This window comes from Limtongia smithiae (assembly GCF_038497785.1).
Source record: "Limtongia smithiae strain NRRL Y-17922 unplaced genomic scaffold V1518scaffold_11, whole genome shotgun sequence".
Taxonomy (NCBI): domain Eukaryota; kingdom Fungi; phylum Ascomycota; class Lipomycetes; order Lipomycetales; family Lipomycetaceae; genus Limtongia; species Limtongia smithiae.
The window spans coordinates 195,803-216,016 of NW_027117632.1; the positions used below are offsets into that span (position 1 = coordinate 195,803).

General features: G+C 49.2%; 7 protein-coding genes across 7 annotated transcripts; 2 read left to right on the forward strand and 5 right to left on the reverse strand.

Moving 5' to 3' along the window:
- Nucleotides 1-210: 210 nt before the first annotated feature.
- V1518DRAFT_421026 (uncharacterized protein) lies at nt 211-2,554 on the reverse strand. Its single transcript, XM_066905128.1, has 3 exons — nt 2,428-2,554; nt 745-2,365; nt 211-693 (listed from the first exon to the last, which is right to left on the reverse strand). Exons 1-3 carry the CDS (start codon nt 2,485-2,487, stop codon nt 665-667), a joined length of 1,710 nt encoding a protein of 569 aa, XP_066757844.1. The 5' UTR covers nt 2,488-2,554; the 3' UTR covers nt 211-664.
- Nucleotides 2,555-2,887: 333 nt separating this feature from the next.
- Nucleotides 2,888-3,847, forward strand: V1518DRAFT_376474 (uncharacterized protein; the record flags this gene model as incomplete). Its single annotated transcript, XM_066901544.1, has 2 exons — nt 2,888-3,246; nt 3,307-3,847. The coding sequence occupies 2 exons, from the start codon at nt 2,888-2,890 to the stop codon at nt 3,845-3,847; spliced, it is 900 nt and encodes a 299-aa protein (XP_066757845.1).
- Nucleotides 3,848-3,993: 146 nt separating this feature from the next.
- V1518DRAFT_421030 (transcriptional regulator of RNA polII, SAGA, subunit-domain-containing protein) lies at nt 3,994-6,022 on the reverse strand. Its single transcript, XM_066905129.1, has 3 exons — nt 5,047-6,022; nt 4,896-4,998; nt 3,994-4,841 (listed from the first exon to the last, which is right to left on the reverse strand). The coding sequence occupies exons 1-3, from the start codon at nt 5,695-5,697 to the stop codon at nt 4,255-4,257; spliced, it is 1,341 nt and encodes a 446-aa protein (XP_066757846.1). The 5' UTR covers nt 5,698-6,022; the 3' UTR covers nt 3,994-4,254.
- A 52-nt stretch (nt 6,023-6,074) lies between these two features.
- V1518DRAFT_421033 (uncharacterized protein) lies at nt 6,075-8,082 on the reverse strand. The gene is made up of 2 exons (XM_066905130.1): nt 7,808-8,082; nt 6,075-7,755 (listed from the first exon to the last, which is right to left on the reverse strand). Exons 1-2 carry the CDS (start codon nt 7,940-7,942, stop codon nt 6,235-6,237), a joined length of 1,656 nt encoding a protein of 551 aa, XP_066757847.1. The 5' UTR covers nt 7,943-8,082; the 3' UTR covers nt 6,075-6,234.
- On the forward strand, nt 7,856-9,085 carry V1518DRAFT_86075 (uncharacterized protein). Its single transcript, XM_066906696.1, has 3 exons — nt 7,856-8,129; nt 8,186-8,864; nt 8,916-9,085. The coding sequence occupies exons 1-3, from the start codon at nt 8,063-8,065 to the stop codon at nt 8,962-8,964; spliced, it is 795 nt and encodes a 264-aa protein (XP_066757848.1). The 5' UTR covers nt 7,856-8,062; the 3' UTR covers nt 8,965-9,085.
- Nucleotides 9,086-10,943: 1,858 nt separating this feature from the next.
- On the reverse strand, nt 10,944-12,249 carry V1518DRAFT_406981 (uncharacterized protein; the record flags this gene model as incomplete). The annotated part of the gene is made up of 5 exons (XM_066901971.1): nt 10,944-11,321; nt 11,593-11,692; nt 11,726-11,986; nt 12,069-12,141; nt 12,213-12,249. 5 exons carry the CDS (start codon nt 12,247-12,249, stop codon nt 10,944-10,946), a joined length of 849 nt encoding a protein of 282 aa, XP_066757849.1.
- A 2,991-nt stretch (nt 12,250-15,240) lies between these two features.
- V1518DRAFT_85616 (uncharacterized protein) lies at nt 15,241-16,670 on the reverse strand. Its single transcript, XM_066906695.1, has 3 exons — nt 16,389-16,670; nt 16,178-16,297; nt 15,241-16,117 (listed from the first exon to the last, which is right to left on the reverse strand). The coding sequence occupies exons 1-3, from the start codon at nt 16,437-16,439 to the stop codon at nt 15,392-15,394; spliced, it is 897 nt and encodes a 298-aa protein (XP_066757850.1). The 5' UTR covers nt 16,440-16,670; the 3' UTR covers nt 15,241-15,391.
- Nucleotides 16,671-20,214: the final 3,544 nt, after the last annotated feature.

Genomic DNA, 20,214 nt, shown 5'->3' on the forward strand with positions numbered 1-20,214 from the left:
TATAATTTGGCTACAAATCCACGACACTTGCACGCGTTAAATTGGGACTTACCGGCTGCGCACGTGCTCGCTTGTGTACGTATCTCGCACTAGAGTTCATTTCTCGCTCCGGCGTGCCACTTCCTGTCGACTTTCGCATCTACATACGGCCCAGCCATGCCAGACCCTTTTCGCGTCATCATTTGTATTCTCTACAGTCCTGAAAGTGCTAGCGACGAAAACGGGAAAGAGTCGGAGTAATGTGTGCCGTAGGCGAGTGGGATTTTTGTGTTGGTGCTCGACAAGGTTCTGCAAAATCACCCTAACCCGCTGAGTTACCCGAGTCGCGATACAAGCCGTCGGCTTCAAGCACCCCGCAAGCCTCAGATTCACTCGTGACGATCTTACCCCGTTGTCAAGCCACCCCGCGGTTCTCCCGGCCAAAATCCGGCTCATGTCATTACGGACTCCGTCTCCGACTCCAGTAGCTCTTTATTTGCAGAGGTTTTTCAGTGCTACTCTTGAAGTTTGATGAAGTCCGGCTGCTCAGGTTTGCTCTGTGATGGCGCGTGTTAGCGGCGGTCCGCCATTCCTGTCTGAGATGTTTCAAGCGCTGTGCCAGCTAAGCTACCAGCTCTACGTGTCACCCTAAAATTTGAAAATCTGTCTGCTTCCGCGTAAGGTGTTACAAATTGCCATTCAATTCAGTTATCTCTGCGCCGTATAAGACTGGTATAATCACGCTGATTCACATTTTAAACATACCTCGCAAATTCTCATTCCGCTTTTTCAACGGACTTATCTCCTTATTTCCCAAGAACGCTCGCTGTGCAACTGGTGCTGCGAGCTTAGTCGTTGTCACATCAAAACCACTGAGATCCAGACCACCGCGTTTAGCCTGCTCAGGCACAGTAGTGATGTCGTCGAATAGCGTAGGACCTTTGGTTGCGCCGCCAAGCTTTCGTCGCCGTTTCTTGGGGTTGCTGTTGATTATTTCCTCAGAAACCATGTCGGCTAGAGAGGTAACTGGGTTCTTTCTGACGCGCGGAACTCTGGCTTTCTGAGCAGGAGGTGCTCCCTTTGCAACTTCGGTGTTCTCATTGTCTGCATCTGCGGCCTGTTCTTCATTGTTCTGATCCGCGACATCGTGGGCAGTTACATCTGCCCCGACTTCCGTCTCTGCCGGCTTTGTAACTGTCGGCACCGAAGTCTCGAGTGCTCTTCCGGCAGCGGCGTTCGCATTCACCGGACTCAACGGCGTCGCCTTGGTTTGTTGTCGTTGTAAGAATGGTGTCATAGAGAAGGTAGATTTGGCCAATAGCTTATCCACACCGCGATTATTTGCATTCGCTGCTTTCCTCGTGTCCATCTTACTAACTTCGGGCGTAAATAGCAGTGCTGGCCGGTCGGCAGGCTTAGCAGCAGGATGTGCCGCTGCCGGTCGACTCCGATTGGATGCGGTTACTGATTTGAGCTTCAGTTGTAATGCCTCCACTTTCGTTTCTAGTGTCTTTTGCTTAGTAGCCGCGTCGTCCTTATGATGTTGTAATTCCTTCTTCAACTTCTCTGACACGGTGGTCTGCGTAGCTAACTGCGACTTCAAAGCCGCGACTTCCTCCTTATGCTTCATTTCCAGAACTTTGATCTCCTTTTGTGTCGAAGCGTCGCGCTCCTTACTGACCACCTTCTCTTGGCTTTGAAGCTGTTTCTCAAGCTGCTTGTACTTCGTCTCGAGCTCTTTACATTGCGTCTTCAAATCCGCGTTTTTGGACTCTGAATTCTTAAGCTTGTCAATTGAGCTCTTAAGCTCTTGCTCGGACTTAGCAAATTTCTTCTCAAGTATCGTCAATTTCCCCTCTGTAGCGCTGGATGCCTTGTCGAGCCGAGCCCGTAGGCTTGTAACCTCGAGATTCATTTCTGCAAGCTCTTGCTCAGTCGCCAGCTTTTCCTGCAATAGCTCATTGTACTTGAACTTTTGCTCAATTAGCTCAGTTTTTCCTGATTGTGTCTTTTTCATGTCGGTCGCGATCTTGTTGGTTTGATCAACAAGCTTGTCCGATATGCTATCCCGCTCCTTGCTAAGTTCCTGCTCTCGCTTCTCCGCCAGCTTGAGCCGCTTGATAGTCTGCGACTGTTCAGCTACGGCAGCCTTCAAGTTCACCTCAAGTTGTGCAATCTCATCGCGTAACTGCGCGATAATCTGGACGTTCGTGTGGAGCTCGGCTTCCAACGAACTTTGGCTTGCGGCGCGCTCTTCCTGGAGCATTGCGTTCTTGTGCTCTAGTAGAGCAAGTTGGATATTGCTGATTCGCTCGTTGTCAAGAAGGACTTGGCGGTCGGTGTCGTGTGTAGCTGCTTGGAGTGCTGTGTATCGTAGTAGCGTGGCCTGTTGAATGCTGTGTCACCACGCTGGGTGCTACCGATCACAACAACCAGAGAGATACTTACCTCACTGAGTTCCGCGGCTTCCCAAGACAACTCTTCTTCAGCCATTCCTATCTGCTGCATACCCTTGCTGCGCAAACAGACCAGCAGGGACAGGATTGAACGACGCGTTTTGATGCGCTCCGTCTGGTAACAAGCGTGCCAGATGTTGACACTCGATGCGTGTTCTGGTAACCAGTTGTCACGACAACCGCGCGTCGCGCCACAGGTTCTGCGCAGATATGCACGCGCGTCACGTGTATGCGTTCAGGGCAGCGGCGGCACGTCTACGTGTACAACTCGTGGTCTCGATCCCACTCGCCTAATCAACGCTCGATTGTGTGCGTGGAAAACACGACACAAGTATACACAACTCAGGATGCGGTCACGCATTAGCGCAGTGCTGGTCTTATGCCTCGCCGTCTTGCTTGGCCTCGCCGCTGCAGGGCGACCACGGTCGGCGGAGGCTTACGACTCCGACTACATGAACAAGCTGCTCAAGACCTCGAGCGCGCGACCAGGAATTATCCGTTTGGATGACCAGACGTTTGCGAATGCGATTGCCGCGCCGAGGGATTACGCAGTCGTGGTGCTGTTGACCGCGGAAGCGCCGCAGATGGGATGCCAGCTGTGCCGGCAGTTCGCCCCGGAGTATAACCTCGTCGCCAGCTCGTGGGTGAAGTCGCACCCTAAGGGCGACGGCTTGTTCTTCGCGATGCTGGACTTCAAGGATGGTCAGAAGACGTTCCAGAGCTTGGGACTGAAGACGGCTCCCAATATGTGGGTGTACAAGGCTAGCGAACACGAAGGTGCAGGCCCGATCCATCTCGACGTGTCACAAGCGTAAGTGATTCTGATCCTGTTCCCAGTTGGTTCTATCCATAAATACTGATGTTATAATAGTGTTGATTTGCGGAGTTCCATTATTCGTTTCGTCGAGTCCGAAGTCCCTGGTGTGCAGATCAAATTGCACATTCCTAGGGACTACAGCAAGATGATCTACGCGGTTCTTGGCGGCGCTACGCTTGTCGTGTCATTGAAAGCCATATATCCTTTTATCAAGCCAATCATAGAGTCCCGCACCATTTGGGCTGGTATTTCTCTCGTCGCGATCCTCATGTTCATATCTGGACACATGTTCAATAACATCCGGCACACCCCTTATGTCGCCGGCAATCGCAACGGCGGCGTGCAGTATATCGCACCTGGCTTCTCCCAACAGTTTGGCATGGAAACGCAGATCATCGCCGTGCTGTATGCGCTCCTGTCATTCGGCGCAATCTCTCTCTCCATCAAGCTCCCCCGCATGGCGAATGTGACCAAGCAAAACCTAGCTACCATCACGTGGTGTGTTTTGATCCTGTGTTGCTACAGCTCGCTGATGTTCATTTTCAGAATGAAGAATGGTGGATATCCGTTTTCGCTTCCACCGATGTCACTTTAATGGATCATTAGGGTGATTTATTCACATATACGACTTCACAATTCTTTGACTATATCTTTTTTTTCTTCTATTCTTCGTCACATTGAAGGTAGAGCATGGGTTTAGAATTTGTTGGTTGTTTGATCAAAGTGGAAGATCACAAAAAGTTGCGTCATGCAGGAATGTAAATTTGATATCTACTTGGGAACGAGAAAAATACTATACATTGACGTGTTATACAAGACACTACCCAAATGAAAAAAGCGCAACCCACATCAAAAACAAAATTATGACTCAATGAAACGTAGATAGTCACTAAAAATATACATGTGGTACAAAAAAACACTGAGAAGCGAGGGAGCTTCGAGAAAAACAATGACTATCAGCAAAGGGGAATGCATGACAGAAACTCCTGCAATGCTGTCTCCCTAAATAGGTGGCGGATAATCGTCGATCTCGTCACGCAACATTACGTCGTACAGACGATAATACGGCCCGCTCTGTTCGACGATATTATGTGGTACCAGCTCCAGCGCCAGCGCCATGTCTTCGGCGGTCACAATGTTATCATCTTCGAAGTGTAGCCTGTGTGAATCCCGACTCCGTGATAACAACTCGCCTCCCTTACATGCTGTTGTCGTGTGTGATGATGATGATAGTCCAGAAGATGAACTATCAAGCCCGCTGCCGCTTACAGCGTCGTTATTTCCATTGCCGTTGGCCAATGGCGGCATTGGAGGTACCATCGAGCTACCAAGCGACATGGAATGCGAACCTGACATCATTTTCGGCGCTTTTGGCCGCACCCTATCAAAGATCTGTTGTAAAAAGTCTCGCATATGGTATTCAAGTCCGGCGAGAATGACGTCGGGAACATCACTTGCGATGCCGTCTAATAATCCATTTTCGTATGCAATTCCCAGAATCCTCGTTCTTAAACTGTCCGTATCGGGTATCTCGTATGTCTCTGTCGCAAGAGGTGCTTGGTAACTCTGTGATATGTCTTGGACGATGTCTATATTAAGCGTTAAAATCTTCGTAAGATTATTAACAAGCAAAGGAAACATACTTGCTTTCGACTTCTCTAAAGTCTTGATATTTGATAGCTTGGTTGACCGTGCCTGCTTCGTAAGGATGATTGTAGATGGCGGTGGTCCTTTCTTTCCGGCATCCTAATCAATTAGTAACAACTTAAAACAAGACCGTACTCTCACACGCACCCTCGTAATGGCTTTTATTCGCCGTCGTTCTCTGGGTGTGAATCCCATAATTTCGCTCTTCAGTCTGGCAATTGCCGGATCACCAGTCATCTTTGATATCCGAACCGGCGCATCTTTGACGCGCTTGCCCCACGCGACAAGGCCGTTCGTGGAAGGAGGCGGATCGCGCAATGAGTTCGCCAAACTCGCGAGTAAAAACTGGTTATGCATGCGCACCATGCTCTGATCGAGGATCGTGGACAGCTCGTGCTCGAGCTCATGCCTCGTCAATTTACCCGTCAAGAACGCGGTCATGACTTCTCGATACCTGCTCCAATTGTCGCCAAGCACGCGCTGAAATTCGTTCATAAGTGTCTCAACTTCTATCCGTCGCGCAGGTCGTTGTGGCTTTGAAGGTGTGCTATTGACGCCTGCGACAGCAGCGCCAGATGCCTGTGATGCAATGCCGACTCCTGCGCCGTCTAGAATATTTCCGTTGCTATTGCTGTTCCCATTGACAAGCGATATATTCGTGCTGCTGCTAGCCTTTTTAAGCATCGGTTGCGCGGACGGTCGATCATTGCTGCCATCGCTGGACGCAGCATTCGCAGCCGTATTCATGCTCAGGACGCTGGATGATATCGACGGCGTGCACGAAACAACCTGGGCCATTCCGGCTGTGCGTTAAAAATCGAACTGACTCCAGTCCAGAAACCCCGCGCCTCGACGCACGATCAGATAGACAAAGTTTGAGAGCGGATATGTGGATGTACGTAGATGGGTATCCGTGTACGCGAGATGGAGTCGATAGACGAGAGAGGCAATAAGTGATTCCGCGGTCGTTTCGCCGCACACGCGTCACCAAAGTCGGCCAATCGTCCTTAAATGATGCCAAATTATAGGCGGTATTTAGCAATAACCGTGGAGAAGGATTCTCTGGAGGCAGAGAATCAACAGCAGCAAGCGAGTGTGGTTGATATGTAAAGCCGGGGTAACTAGGCGGGCTGGGTAGTTGAAACTTATGCTCCCAATGCAGCTACACTTATAGAGCTATATTCACATTATTTTGACTTTTATGCCTCAATCGCTACCGCCCTTGGCGCATTTCCGTCAATGATTTCAAATATCCATGCACGGACTGTATATCAGATCTCAGATGCTGGTCAAGGACTAAATGCTCCTTCACACTCAAATTGTTATTAGTTTCATCTACAGTATTAACTCCGATTCGTTTCGAACGAGCAGACCGTGCTCAGTAAGGTACTCCTTCACATCTGAAACCTTATACTCGCCTCTGTGAAACATGCCCGCACCTAAGGCAGCGTCCGTGGTGGTCTTCTCAAATACTTCAAGGAAGTGTACAGGACAACCGGCACCGGATGATGCAATCACGGGAATGTGAACTGCGTTCTTGACGTCTTGTATGAGTTCAAGATCGAAACCCGAGTTCGTACCGTCGTTATCGATGCAGTTGAGCATGATCTCGCCCGCACCCATCTTCTCGACGGCGGTGACAAGCTGAATAACGTCCAAATCGCGGGCCTCACGGCCACCCTTGATGGTGCACTGGTACCACGCGTACTGCTCGTCGTTCGGACCGATCCGTGAAGTCTTGATGACGTGGTGCTTCGTATCGTCTGGCGAGGCTACGTAGATTCTCTTGGGGTCGACAGACACGACAACAGCCTGTGCTCCGTACGACCGCGAAATAGTCTCCATGGCTGTTTCTCCAGTCAAAACTTCTCCACGCTCGTAAAATTGCTCTGCCGAAAGAACTGCGTCACTGCCAATTGAGACCTTGTCAGCCCCAGAACGGAAATATGTGGAGGCCACTTCGAGAGCAGAGATTTTAGTGCCATCGGGATCTACCATGTCACGAATACCGCCACCAATAGTCAATGGAACAAACACTGTCTCGCTAGTCTTCCGCAAAATCTCAAGCATAGGTGTGTCGACTAGTGGGCAGTTGCGAAACGAGGTGATATTCAAGAAAGTGACTTCATCTGCACCTTCAAGGTAATACCGCTCCGCCAGCTCTACCGGCTTTCCCAGATTCCGGACTTTACCGCCTGCACGTGCTGATGCACTCTTTTCTCTCACATCATACTGATCTCCCTTTGTGACAACGAGATCGCCTTCATCGTTTGTGCGCACGTCTAAGCATGCAATGACTCGCTTCGTGAGTCCATTGCTAATGTCTGTAACTGTCATACTATCGGTAGAATAGAGGTCGCCCTGGAGAAACGCACGCAGGACACGCAGACCTGCGACGCCGCTCTTTTCGGGGTGGAATTGAGTCGCAAACACATTGCCCTTCTGCAGCGCGCCAACAAACTTCTCGCCGTTATAGTCGCCAATAGCAACAGTCCAGCCGTCACGAATTGGTACCTCCAGACCAGCTCTGTACGAGTGCACGTAGTAGTATTTGCTCTGCTCTCGCAGGCCGTAAATCTCGGAGGCACCCTCGGGAACAATAGAGGCGCTGTTCCAGCCAATGTGAGGCACAGATTTGGTAGAGTCATCAAACTTCTCAAGCTCGGCATTGATGATGCCGAGGCCCTCGACTCCGGGAGACTCAGTAGAGCCCGCGAACAGAGCCTGCAGACCGACACAGATGCCCATTAACCGTCGACCAGAAGCAATGTATGCCTTCAGGGGCTCAAGAAATCCTTTTGTGTGCAAAGCCGTAACAACATGGCCGAAATTTCCAACGCCGGGGAACAAGAGAATCTATAACACTGTGAGTGGCCAGGCTGAGCTGCAGCGCGGGGAAGCCTCGAACCTCTGCCTCCTCGAGTCCATCGCTAGGTGTCTTGACCCACTTCACAGCGTATCCAAGCTTGGTGAGCGCGTTGTAAAGCGATCGGAGGTTCCCGCTCTCGAGGTCGAGGACGTGGACGGTCATAGTGGCCGTCATTTTGCAATGCGTTGGCGCGGTACTGATAGGAAAGCTTTTGTGTGGCACGCGGAGTCATAGAATTGTGCGTACTGGAGCCGAGGTGTTTGTACCGCGTCGCTGACATGGCGTCCGTCGCTAATGCGTTCTCTCTCGTGCGCATCCCCCACTCGACTACGCGCATCCTTATCAAATCGCTCTCTCATAGGCCAGCTTAATCCGTCTCTGTATCGCTCACTACCAGCTGATATTTAATTGGGTTAGCTACAAGCTTGATTACTGGAATTACTGCAGTCATGAACAACGACTTTGACGTCGACATTGGCGTCGACACTGGCGACGAGGATGGCTTCGCGACAGCCACTAGGAATCCAGCAGCATCCTGGAACACTAATGTTGATAACAATTCCGGTGACACTCCTGCTGCCAGTGACTCATTCGCCGAGGATGCCAAAAGCCAGCCTGTGGACAGCGCCTGGGATGCCGCGATCCCCGGTTCATCCGCCGGTGATTCAGCGGTTGCTGAGAACCAATCAAGCTCCCATGGTGAGAGGTCATATGGTGGGAGATCGGGGAGACCATGGAAGCCGTATGATACTGTACCATCCACTGATCTCTTTGTCGGCGGTCTTAATCAGAATCTCTCTGAGGATCGTTTTCGGGAAGCATTCGAGAAGTTTGGAAAAGTGAATCGGATGAGAATCATGCGCGAGCCCGACTCAAACCAATCGCGAGGATTTGGATTTATTGGATACGCTGACGTCTCGCTCTCAAAAATTGTCATGGAGAAGATGCAGGGATTCGACTTGGACGGCAGTATTTTGCAGTGCGTATTATACAGCGAGGCAGCTAGCCTCAGTTTGATATTAACGACCATACAGAATCAGATTTGCGAGAAGAAGTATTCAAACTACACAAGGCGGCGGAAGTTTTGGTGGCAGAGGTAGGTGTTGCAGATCGAGCGATCTGGAGTTGTCCACTGACAGCAACACAGGACACGATGCTGGCCGCCCGTCCCGGACCGTGCATACTACTCCCGATGATGATCGACGCAAATTTGATAACGGCTCGGGCGGCAATGGACCTGCGCGTTCTGCTATTGCTGCTTCTAGTACGTCTGGCCCTGTGCGTAATAGCGGCAGAGATTTCGACCGGAGAAGAGGCAGTGGTGGACAGCCGTACCGCAACCGCAGCCGCAGTCCAGGCTTTCGTGTTACGCAAGATTCACGCAACGATTCCAGATTCGACAACGGAAACGGTAATGGTGGCAGAAGGGGTCCTCCGATGGGTTACGATAACGTATACCAGAATGGCGGACCTCCGCCATTTCGTGGACCACAAGATTCCCGTGGCGATTCAAGATTTGATAACGTAAATGGTAATAGCGGCAGAAGAGCTCCGCCAATGGGTTATGATAGTGGTTACCAAGATGCCACTCCTTTCCGTGGACAAGACGACTTGCGCAACGATATAAGATTTGACAATAGAAGCGTCCATGGTGGTAGACGAGGTCCGCCAATGGGCTATGACAACAGTTACCAAGATGGCCCGCAACAACGTGATAACTACAATGGTTACGATTCACGCCGTAATAACCGTCCTGGTCCCGGACAATCTTCCTATGACGATAACTTCAATCAGCAGAGAGGTTACGACGGACCAAACCGCAACGATTACCGTTCAAATAATATGCAAGACGACTGGAATCACCGTCCGCGATCGGGTCCCTCAGGCGGTCCGCCCCCGGCTTTCAGAAACAATTACGATAATGGCAGGGGCGCGTATGACTCGCGACCACCGCAATACGGCGGTAACTTCAACCATGACGGGTACGGAGAGCGACGTGGAAACTGGAACAATGACGGATATGAAGATCGACGAAGAAACAACTCGAACGGCGCCGGATATGGCGATCAGCGAGGAAATCGCGGCGGTTACGATTACCGAAACGGCAGGAACGATCGCCATTAGACCTACCTCGTCTTATTTCCGTAGCCTTTTTTTTTTATTTTGACGTGTGAGAACACGATGTATTATGTGTCCATTGTTATATTTCGAAGAATTTTTCCCCGTGCGATGTTGTTCAGCGAGAACTACTACTACTCTATTTATTGCTACTTCGATTGCTGCTGAATCGTAATTCACGCAGAGACAGAGAAGGATTAAGAGAGATAATTACCCAGAGAACCAAGAGACAATGAGAGAAATATTAAAGCGCTCGATCTAGGAAGGCTTACTTGAATAAACAAGCAATTCGCAAATTTCTGGATATTTGGCATTTCGAAATTTGAGATGATGATTATTTCAGGCGCCTTCAAGGAGCATTGCCCATTTGCACAGAGAGAGCATATGACAAAGATCTACACGCTGCCTCGCCACCGTTTTGCGGTGTGCGTGTGCATTACGTTACTAGCCGAGTTGGCTGTTTGCAGAACAGTCTGAATATACTGGAGCAGTGGAGAAAGACTGGTAGTTACGCCCGGGCTAGCACTTATATGCCTGCTCTATTTCTTGCCATTACAATCGATTTCATGACTCGACAGTTGGCTGATACGATATCTGTGGTCTGTTAGAACGGAGTTGTTTGCCGTATATGCTAACCGTGGTATAGGAACTAAGTACGATCTGATAGCAAGGTGAGTTTTCGCCCTTGCAGTATCTGATCTTGCAATCCTGTCTCGCAGCTGTCGAACTACCAAAACTCTACCCTTTCAATGTCTGGTCTTATGCTTGGACTGGCATGGGCTGTGGGTCCTGCATTTGATGCAGAGAGCGTAGAACTAATTTGGTTTAAACAGCATTCAAACGCTCTTTGGTTCTCATACAATTCACCTGGAAGAAGACTGGCATACAAGTAGCTAGCCTGTCGGCGCTCTCAAGGCGAAGCTAGACGTCTACGCCTGGGGAGGGACGGGGAGGAACAAAATAAAGGAAAGGTACAAATAATATATCCAGTATATCACAAAATAAATTGTGATAGTAGCATAAAAAAGAATGGCAACACGAACGAAGCAAGTTAGATCTAGCGGCGATCGTATCTGCCACCCCGGTAGTCGTCACCACCACGAGGAGGGTAGTCGCGGTCGCGCTCGCGATCATCGTACCTATCTCTGTCACGGTAGCTCTCGCGCTCTCTGTAGGGCGGTCTCTCGTCGCGATATCTGTCCCGCTCATAGGCACCACCTCCGCTGCTACCGCCGTACCGGTCGCGATCGCGGTCACGGTCGCGGTCATCGTATCTGTCAGAATACCGTCTGCGGTCGTCGTCATCGCGTCTGGGGGCATATCTGTCTTCATAGCCACGGGGCGGTGGGCCACGGCGAGATGGGAAGCGAGTGTCGGCTGTTGAAAAACCGGCGGAAACGCCCGATGTCGTTAGAATGTCGAAATCAAACAGAAACTAAAGAGTCATAGTCGTCGTGCATAATAAAACAAAACAATATAAAAGCAAAAAAAAGAGGGAAAGGGGAGTGTGAAGAGATGTGGGTGCAGCGCAGGGCGAAAGAAGTCGTAGCTTGCTGAACAAAGTCGAGGCAGTAACATATGACGACAACGCGGAACTGCGGAATATGTGCACCGCGGGTGAGGCGACGACGAAAAATACGACGATGATGATGACGAATACGACGACGGATGGTGATTATGATGATTGATGGTGGTGAATAACTTACTCCGCCTGCGAGAACCGTAGTATCTTCCCGGGGTGGGCGTGCGAGCGCGACCGCGGCGTGCAACTTCAATGCTGCAGGATGTGGAAGTGCAATGGTCAGACTAGTCTACAAAAACACGGAGATTAAGACTCACCTCAATGTGCGGCCTTCGAAGTCGAAACCCTGCAACGCCTCGCGCGCGGCATCGGCATGCTTAGACTCGTGGAACTTGACAAAGCCAAATCCACGCGACTCCGCTGAGTGAGGATCCTTCATGATCTCGCACTTCTCGACCTCACCGTACTTGCTGAATAACTCGAGCAGCTGTTCTTCGGACACACGAGGGTGCACACCTGTAACAAAGAGATTGTCTCCCTTGTTGAGCGACTCGGGCCCGCTAGGGGCAGCTTGATCGCTCCCATAACCAGGTCGAAAGGGCGAGTTAGAATAATGAGTCGACTGAGGCGCAATGGCGAAGGACTATGATTCGTATATACCGGTATTCGTCCATTTGAGGGCGTTCGTCAGTGTGGATGGGCGACGCAGATCGTCGCTCCTCGTACCCTTGGTCTATTCCGCGGCAGTAGCCACCGTCAGCAGTCCACATCTTTTGCACGATTCCAATCATGAGAATAACTCACCGTAGCCGCCGGGTGGTGCAGTGTATTCCATCTCCATTACGACGATAGATGGGTTGAGTGAGACGAGGACAGATAGTCTCCGACACAGGAGATCCACGAGGCGTGACAAAAATTGAGCAGCACCAACACGCCCAGACGAGGGGCTCGTGGCGATAGTGTGTCAGCCCGGAACAACCGCATTGCGCGACATGACCACGATCTCAACAACGCTATGAAGGACAGGTAAAATCGTAATTAATAAGCCTTGATTGCTGGAGTCCATAGTAGTATCAAGTGGTAGAGTCTGAGAGTATGCCCTCGGCAGCTTATTCGATTTGACATCCTTAATCGGCCCAGCTCAATGTGTCAATTCCACTACTCTACAGGAACTACTCTGCGCGCGTTGCGAGACTCTCCTTTGCATAGGGCGTCTCACAAAGGTTCTTTCTGTTGACTAGAGCGTGTTCTGGTGTGGCTTTTGCCTGTCAGCTCAATGTAATCGCGGTCTGCTAATTGACCTTCACATCACGTCGCGCTCGGAAATCAGAAACTGCACTCATAGTCTGTCACTCAGTCGATGGGTATTGCCGTAATTAGTATTAAGTAATTATCAGAACATAATGACTAAAGTGGAATAGAATAAGCGTCTTGCCGTCATCAAACGTAGTCTCGCTTCAACGTAACAGGCAACGCGTTCACCTTTCTGCTATGTCGTATTTATTTGTCTTCTGCGATGCGCTCTCGCGCTTCTGACTTGTTATGGCAGTCATCAGCTACGACTCTCTTCCGATGGATGCCTTCCTCGAAATCATATCGCTGTTGGATTTAGTGACGATGAGGACAGCGAAGCCAAAAACGCCTCTCTACTTGACTACTCTGAGGGTCACTTCACAGACGATATCCTCAGATTGTTTTGCTATGTGTATTGGTACATCTAGCTGAAATCAGTATTGCTATACAGATGGGTAATACTGCTATTGGAATATCGAGGGCTTGACATGTGTTTCTCAACTAGTCAAGAGAGCTATCAAACAGTGAGATAGACTAACCCGAATATTTTCAACAGGACCGAGCATCTTCAGCTGTGAATAACGAATAGCTGGAATATGCCACTATTATGATTGAGTTTTGAGGTCCTTCTTGTTGTCCTATGACCTTACAAGCGGCCGATGAAGAGCGCATCCCACTGGCATTCTTCCACCTGATAGTGCCGTCAAACTACCCAAATACTACACGCAAGTACTTCCAAAGCGCCGTTGCTTCCTTGCGACAAGCTAATTTCATGATTAGCATCTAAAATCTGTCTATAGCAAGCGCTGGTGTCATAGACGCGACGCACGAGTAGATCATTGCTGTATCCTTCGAAGGCCCGGTTTCTCTACTCGCAACAGAACGGTGATTGACTGCTTGAATGACCAACCATGCATGACTCGAATCTCCCTATAAATCGCGGCCAGAAAGGTCAAGTTCTATGAGACCGGCCATCATGTTTGTCCTGGGAAGCTCCCTTGACTCTATCTAGGATATCATCAAGCCGCTTCCAATGCCGATGTCTCGCCAAAGTGTCCAGTTCTCGCAGGGTTCAGTTGCGTCGGCCAGTGGACTTCAGCGCTACTAGTATTTCACGATCACGTGCGTGACGTTCCAATAATTACATAGGTGATCACTTTCTCCGTTCGGAAGGTTGTCGCGACTTCTACTTCCCCACGCGAACAACTACGCCACGATCAGACTAGATAATGTCCTAGTTGGTGTGTCAACAGTAACCGTAACACGCTACCGCAACGCTGTATGGCTTGTTGCGCACTCAGCCTATGAGCTTGCACTCGTCGGAATCCTTTTCGTTGGGCCTCTATGCGGACTTTAACAGGCAGTAACTGCAAACCGGCAGGCACAGCGTGTCGCGTCACCATGCCTTACCGACCGTTCACCGGCGAGCGTGCAAATGACTCTTTTCATGTACATTGTAGCAGCCACTCTTGTCGCGTCTATATGCCATCTTAATAGCGCTCTGACTCCAAGTAAGACGCTCATGACTTTCGTACGCGCATCCTGCATTCTTCTCTGCCGACCTTCTGCACTGGGAGCAATGAAGAATAACTAATGTGTCAACTCCTGGAGAGGACCATTCTCATTAATCAAGTACTTAGTGAAAGCAAGGTGCTCACTGACGTGTAGCAGCCATGATTCCGCTGACAGTCATATTCCTGGCAATTTCAGCAGTCGGCAGGGTTTGTTTTTCTTCTATGTGCCGTAGCTACGTCTATGTGCCGTAGCTACGCTTCAACTCACGAGTAATAAACGATTCATTATAATGATCACATCATCGCAAAGTTAATAACATCAATGACACAAGCCGAGCCCATTGGATATCAAAGTATCTGGTAGCAAGAGAGGACACACTAGCCAACGAACCAAAACAATGATTATAAGTAGGTAAACAAAGAATGTTATTTAGTGAGATAAACCAGCGTCTACTATAAATGCCTTGTCAAAAGTCGCCGGCCAAACGTGTCTATTCCCATGTTTGGGGCATTTAGTCACCGTCAGAAAATACTATATGGTATCATAGACGCAGCAAGAAACATGTGTATTTCCGTTAGTACGAACGGCATGTATACCAAATAACGAGCACAACAAACAGAACAAGTGTGGCAGAATGCCAGAGAAACCCATTGCGAGACTAGTCAGAGAGCGACAATGTCCTCCTAGGTATAAATGACCGGCAAGGCGGTAACTATAACTTCCGCGATCCAATACCAAGACGAACCGGATGATGCAAAACCAATACGGTAATATTCCTCTAATGACCAAATCCAAGAAGGGTAGCAACCTAACAGAGTGGCAGCAGGCACGATGACATTTATGACACTGCAGTATAGCGTTGACAATTAACATGAAGACTTCCGTGAAAGCGTCTTAGCAACATGAACGTAAGTCGAGTCGAGTCGAGTCAGGAAATAATGACATATTCAGAGCAATTCCAAGCCAGGTCTGCTTCATCGATAGATGCGGACTGCTCGGTAACATAGAGTTTCTCTAGCCGAGGCATGGAACCAATGGCAATGTCCTGCTTGCTATCGTAGGGATTCTTCAATGCTCTCTTGTCCGTCGGGATCAGTTGCGGCAGCAGTACATGCACTAGATTTCTCATTCTCGCGCCATTGCAACATAGAAGACAGGAAGTATGGGCATCCATCTTAGTTGGTGTCCGGCGTAACAACAGACGTGCAACCGGCAGCAGCTGTAGCATCCTTGGCTCCCGTAAACTTCTCCATCGCCTCGGCCATCGCCAACGCAAAATTGAGCTGGATATCCGATACACTGTGTAGCCTATAAATCTCGTCACCAGCAAGATCCGCATCAGGGGGAGCCTCGATCAAAGTGGCGACAGCGGCATCAACAACGACAGCGTCATCGTCGTGTTCAGTAACAGTGACAGTCAGATTGCCGAGTTTCTCTGACTCCGGCGTAGTCGCCTTCGGCTCTCTCGCTCTGCGCGCACGCTTCGGCTTTGCAACGACCTCCATCTTGACCTTCAACTGCGCAACGCGATCGCGAGAGGCACGCAAAGTCTCCTGGAAGCTGCGATGCTTCTTGCGCAACGGCGCTGGAGTTGGAGTGTCGATTGAGTTTTCAACAGGGACGATGGATATTGGTGCAGAGATATCCGATCCAGGCTTCAACATAATCATGTACTCCTTATGCGCAGCCTCAGGCGGCACCCGAACCGAGCCTCCACAATGAAACACACCGATCTTGGGACTCTTGACCGTAGATTCATGCTTGGGGAAGATAATCGCGTGTTCAGCATGCGCAGCTTGCAAAACAGGCGGTAACCGGGCAGGGCGACTACTGCGAAAGACAGTGGTCGCAGGAGTCTCTGGCTCCACAAGCGCAAGGGGCAAGCGGAGGAGATCCTCGACCTGTAGTAGTTGGGTTAGCGTACATCAGGACGAAGTGGAGAGTTACTTCTTGCAACGTACATTTGACGTAAGCTTCGCAAACGCGCCGGCGGACTTACTCTCGCAGCGCACCTGTGTTGCTCTCTTGCGACTATGGATCTCAGTGTGAAGCGCCGGCGACGTCTTGTGGCTCTCAAGCAGCTAACGCGGTGCAAGGTTAGTCACGCGGTATGTTCGGTGAGCTGTCGTTCAAACCGCCAGCAGTACGCAATATATGTGTTGTGTGACGAACCGTTGGCTCAGACTCTGCACCAGAACGGAAGAACTGGAAAAATTGAGGCATCTTGAAAGACGATAAAAATAAGAGTAGAACTAGGCGATCAAAGGCGAGAGATGAAGGTAGATGTCGGTGCAATATTCTTTGCGAGAAGAGAGAAACAATGCACTAGCGCAGAAGAAGTGCGAACAGCGACGAACGCGGGAAGATCTCTCGCCTCGTCCGATTGTCAAATGGGCCACACTGACTTGGAGTCTTCGAGAACACAAACAGAAAAAAATAGCAGCCCTACTCTCGAAATATAGCAAATTCATGTATGAATAGACCATGCACGTTCCCCCACGTAGAGCTGTATATCTGGACTCGAACCAGAGCGACTTAACAGGCTTCTCGACGGTTGTCATTCGCTATCACACAGTCGTCCACGTCATAGATATCAGATATGGAATACCGTACAAGCAGGCAGTAAAACTTGAATAACAAACAAACAAGATCGATAGACGGAAGGTGAAATCACAGTTATGATGGATGTCGCAAGGAAGTCAGGCCACGATGGTCTGCGTCATCCCAAACGTGCGACTCTCGCCAAGTACTGTACGCACTTTTGCGAATATGTCAGATCAGCCCGCTTCGTTGCCGTCATCCTACGCTTTAAACCGCCTGCTCTTGTGGCTAAGTTTGGAAGTTTATGACTGTTGTTTCTTAAAACAGCCTGCTGACAACATCACATTGGAGTTTCCTACACACCGCCATCACTTTGGCCGCCACAACAATATAGCATCTAGTCATAAGTTTTGACCTGCGAATGCATCACGATTGATAAGGAACTACTACAATCTTTAAATACCAATCATACATCCAGTATAACACCTAGGTCACTTTAATATGCGCATGGAGAACAAACAAATGTTGTAGCATAGATGCTCCTCAAAACAAAGTGCCGTCGTGGGATAAATTCAGTCGACAACAGACGAATACATAAGACATGTATGCTCCCAATGAGCTGTCGGTTGACGACACGAGCGTGACATAAGAAATAGCGGCCTGGCATTGGCACATACAGTAGTTGAGAAAGCAGGCATGACGACATGTTGTGAATTTCATAAGCAACATTTTACATGCGATAGGCTGTTATATCCATACTATGTTGAAAGATGTCGCATTCGTTAGGAAATTCGTCAGTGAGGAAGCGCAACGAAGAGGACGCTAACGATCGCGCCAACCATAGTTAGGAAGTGAACAAATTCGTCAAGGTCTGCGGGTGTATATGAAAACATCATGAGATAGCAGAATGGACCAAAATTTCCACAGAACAGTTGTATTGTCCCCCTAAGGGATCGCGGAATAGTATGGTGGAATGCAATGATGGAGCGAGGGAGTGAACACACAGAGAGGTATCATAAACTAGACAACCGAGGGCAAGAGTACTATATCAGTATATTGCACGCAATTCGTAAAATGCCAGCAGATTCATTAAGCAGATCTCATTTCAACTAACGAGAACTGGGCGAGGTGTTTCGGCGGCTCAAGAATTCTCGTGTAGCGTCGCTTTGAATATAGCTACCGCACCACAGGAGCACGCAAGAAACCAGAATGAGAGCTATACCACGGAAGTGCAGCACAGCTCACCTTTACTCATCCTCTTTGAGTGATTTCGTCGTGTGCCCTGCATCTGCTGCACAGAAAAAGCGGGGGTTTGATAGTCGATTTTGTTTGTTGCCGTGGCCGGAGCCATCAGCACATGTTCATTAATTTTCTACCGAGAACTCAGGGCCATATCTACACAGACGCGCCAAAGAATAGACCGTTCGCCTTTACCTTTAAATTCCAATTTCTAATCATTTAAAAAAGCTAATATGTTCTTATTGAGCTATGTTTAATAATGATACACGTCTGCGACGAATGCAGCTCGAGTACCGACGACTCGATTCTACGATGAGATTGCAAATCAACTCGAAGTTTGGAAGTCAGATCTAGTTAGGATTGTCTATTAATAATAATACAGCGACTCTTCAGTTCTCTACCAATCCTACGCGGTAACTACTTGCGTATTAGCAGCAGTCGACGACCAGATTGTCAATACTAGAATCTTCATCCACACCAGCGACAGTCGTCTTGGTCTCAGGTATCTCCTTCATGGCCTCTGCGATCGCGATAGCCATCTCAAGTTGAATTTTTGCGACACTATGTGTAGCACAAGTGCATTTTTCGTCGGTATCAGGTAGATCAGCGATGATCAAGTCGTTCGTTATGATAATCGGTGGTATCTCGCTCTCCTTGACGATGCTGCCGCTTGGTGTTGATTCGATATCGTGAAGATCAGCGCTTTCGTAACAACAGCAGCAACTCGCAATGGCCCTGCTTGCAATCAATCCCATAAACTGCACGCACTCCGTCTTGCTTTGGATCGCTGTTGAACGCCGCCTGACCATGCGCTGAGAGCACTGAGTCTCTCGTGGAGTAGAGTTCTTGTAATTGGAACCGGACAATTTAGGGCGGAATTCAGGAAGACAATCTCCTAGAGAATCAATCTTCTTCAACATGAAGTTGCAACAAAAAAGATTGCCCAGATTTGTGGACTGAGAGCGTGGGTCATGATGATTTTCAAACCAACCGGGCAATCATCGATTTGCACAACACATGGGAATAGCTTGCATGATTAAGCCGCATATTGTGAGGCTTGGTCTCATATCTAATGCGTGTATGCCATCATGTGAACGCCGCACGAACATGCGGCTTACGTGATGACGACACCTTAATATCTAGTACGGCATCTGCTTTCAAAATACAGAGCAACGCCTCTAAGCAAATCTCCCGGCTGTATTTTGCTAGAACCATCCTCATCTTAGCGGAATCCAGCAAACCAGGTTCGGAGAAGAAATCGTATTCACGGGTATATCTTAGAGATCTCCAGCGCAAGATCTACGTGGCGTGTAAGTGTTACCGCGGCACCCTGCCAGTTCAGACACACCTACAAACGGATATCGCAATGATCCAAAGAGATACGCGCAACTGCTGCTGCTACCGCTGATACAGCCGGCGACTTTTCTCACTATGTCACAGCCGTGACCAAGGTTTGAAGAGGACCTACACTCAGCGATGATAGTATCTGATAGCAGCGGTTTAGGTGGAGTCAAGCCGAGTGCTTCTGCCGCCCAAACTAGTACCGATGGTTCGGAATGCCGAAAATATCGCGGCTACTGGAATTGCTTCAGATGTTGCTACGGCTGAAGCCGGATTTGCTTTGCTGGCCCGCCAATTAGCGACTGCTATTGTCACCCCCAGATAAAGTCATATCTACCAAGCTTCCTATGGACAAAAGCATTTCAGAAAAGAAATAAGGTATCACCGATCTTTGAAAGTTGACAAGCTGTCGGGCAGCGAATATATCCAGCATATAATAATGAATACCAAACCACATATCTCAGAACTCGCGTGCCAGGAAACTCTCCTCTATCCATCATGATCAAACAATCGATTACGCACCTAAAATCTAAGACGCTGCAACAGACAGAAACAGAATAAAACAATAGAGCACTGAAATTCGAAGTAACTGATATAAACACCAGTAATTATGTTCTTCCACCGTCAAGTAGAGCTCTTCGCCATCGCATGACAGAACACCGTGCGCCCCGTCATCAACTCGTGTGCTCGCCATTCTGATACACTTTGCGCAACAAATTCTGCAGCCTTGCATAACATAACAACTGTTCGTCCAGCTGGCTGCATCAGCATGGCGTCTGAGAGCACCTGGAACTGGTACCGATCTCCATTGTTGGCAGCGACGTTTTGTGGCACATGAGGACGCTGTTCAAATTCTTGATACGTCTCAGGCAACATC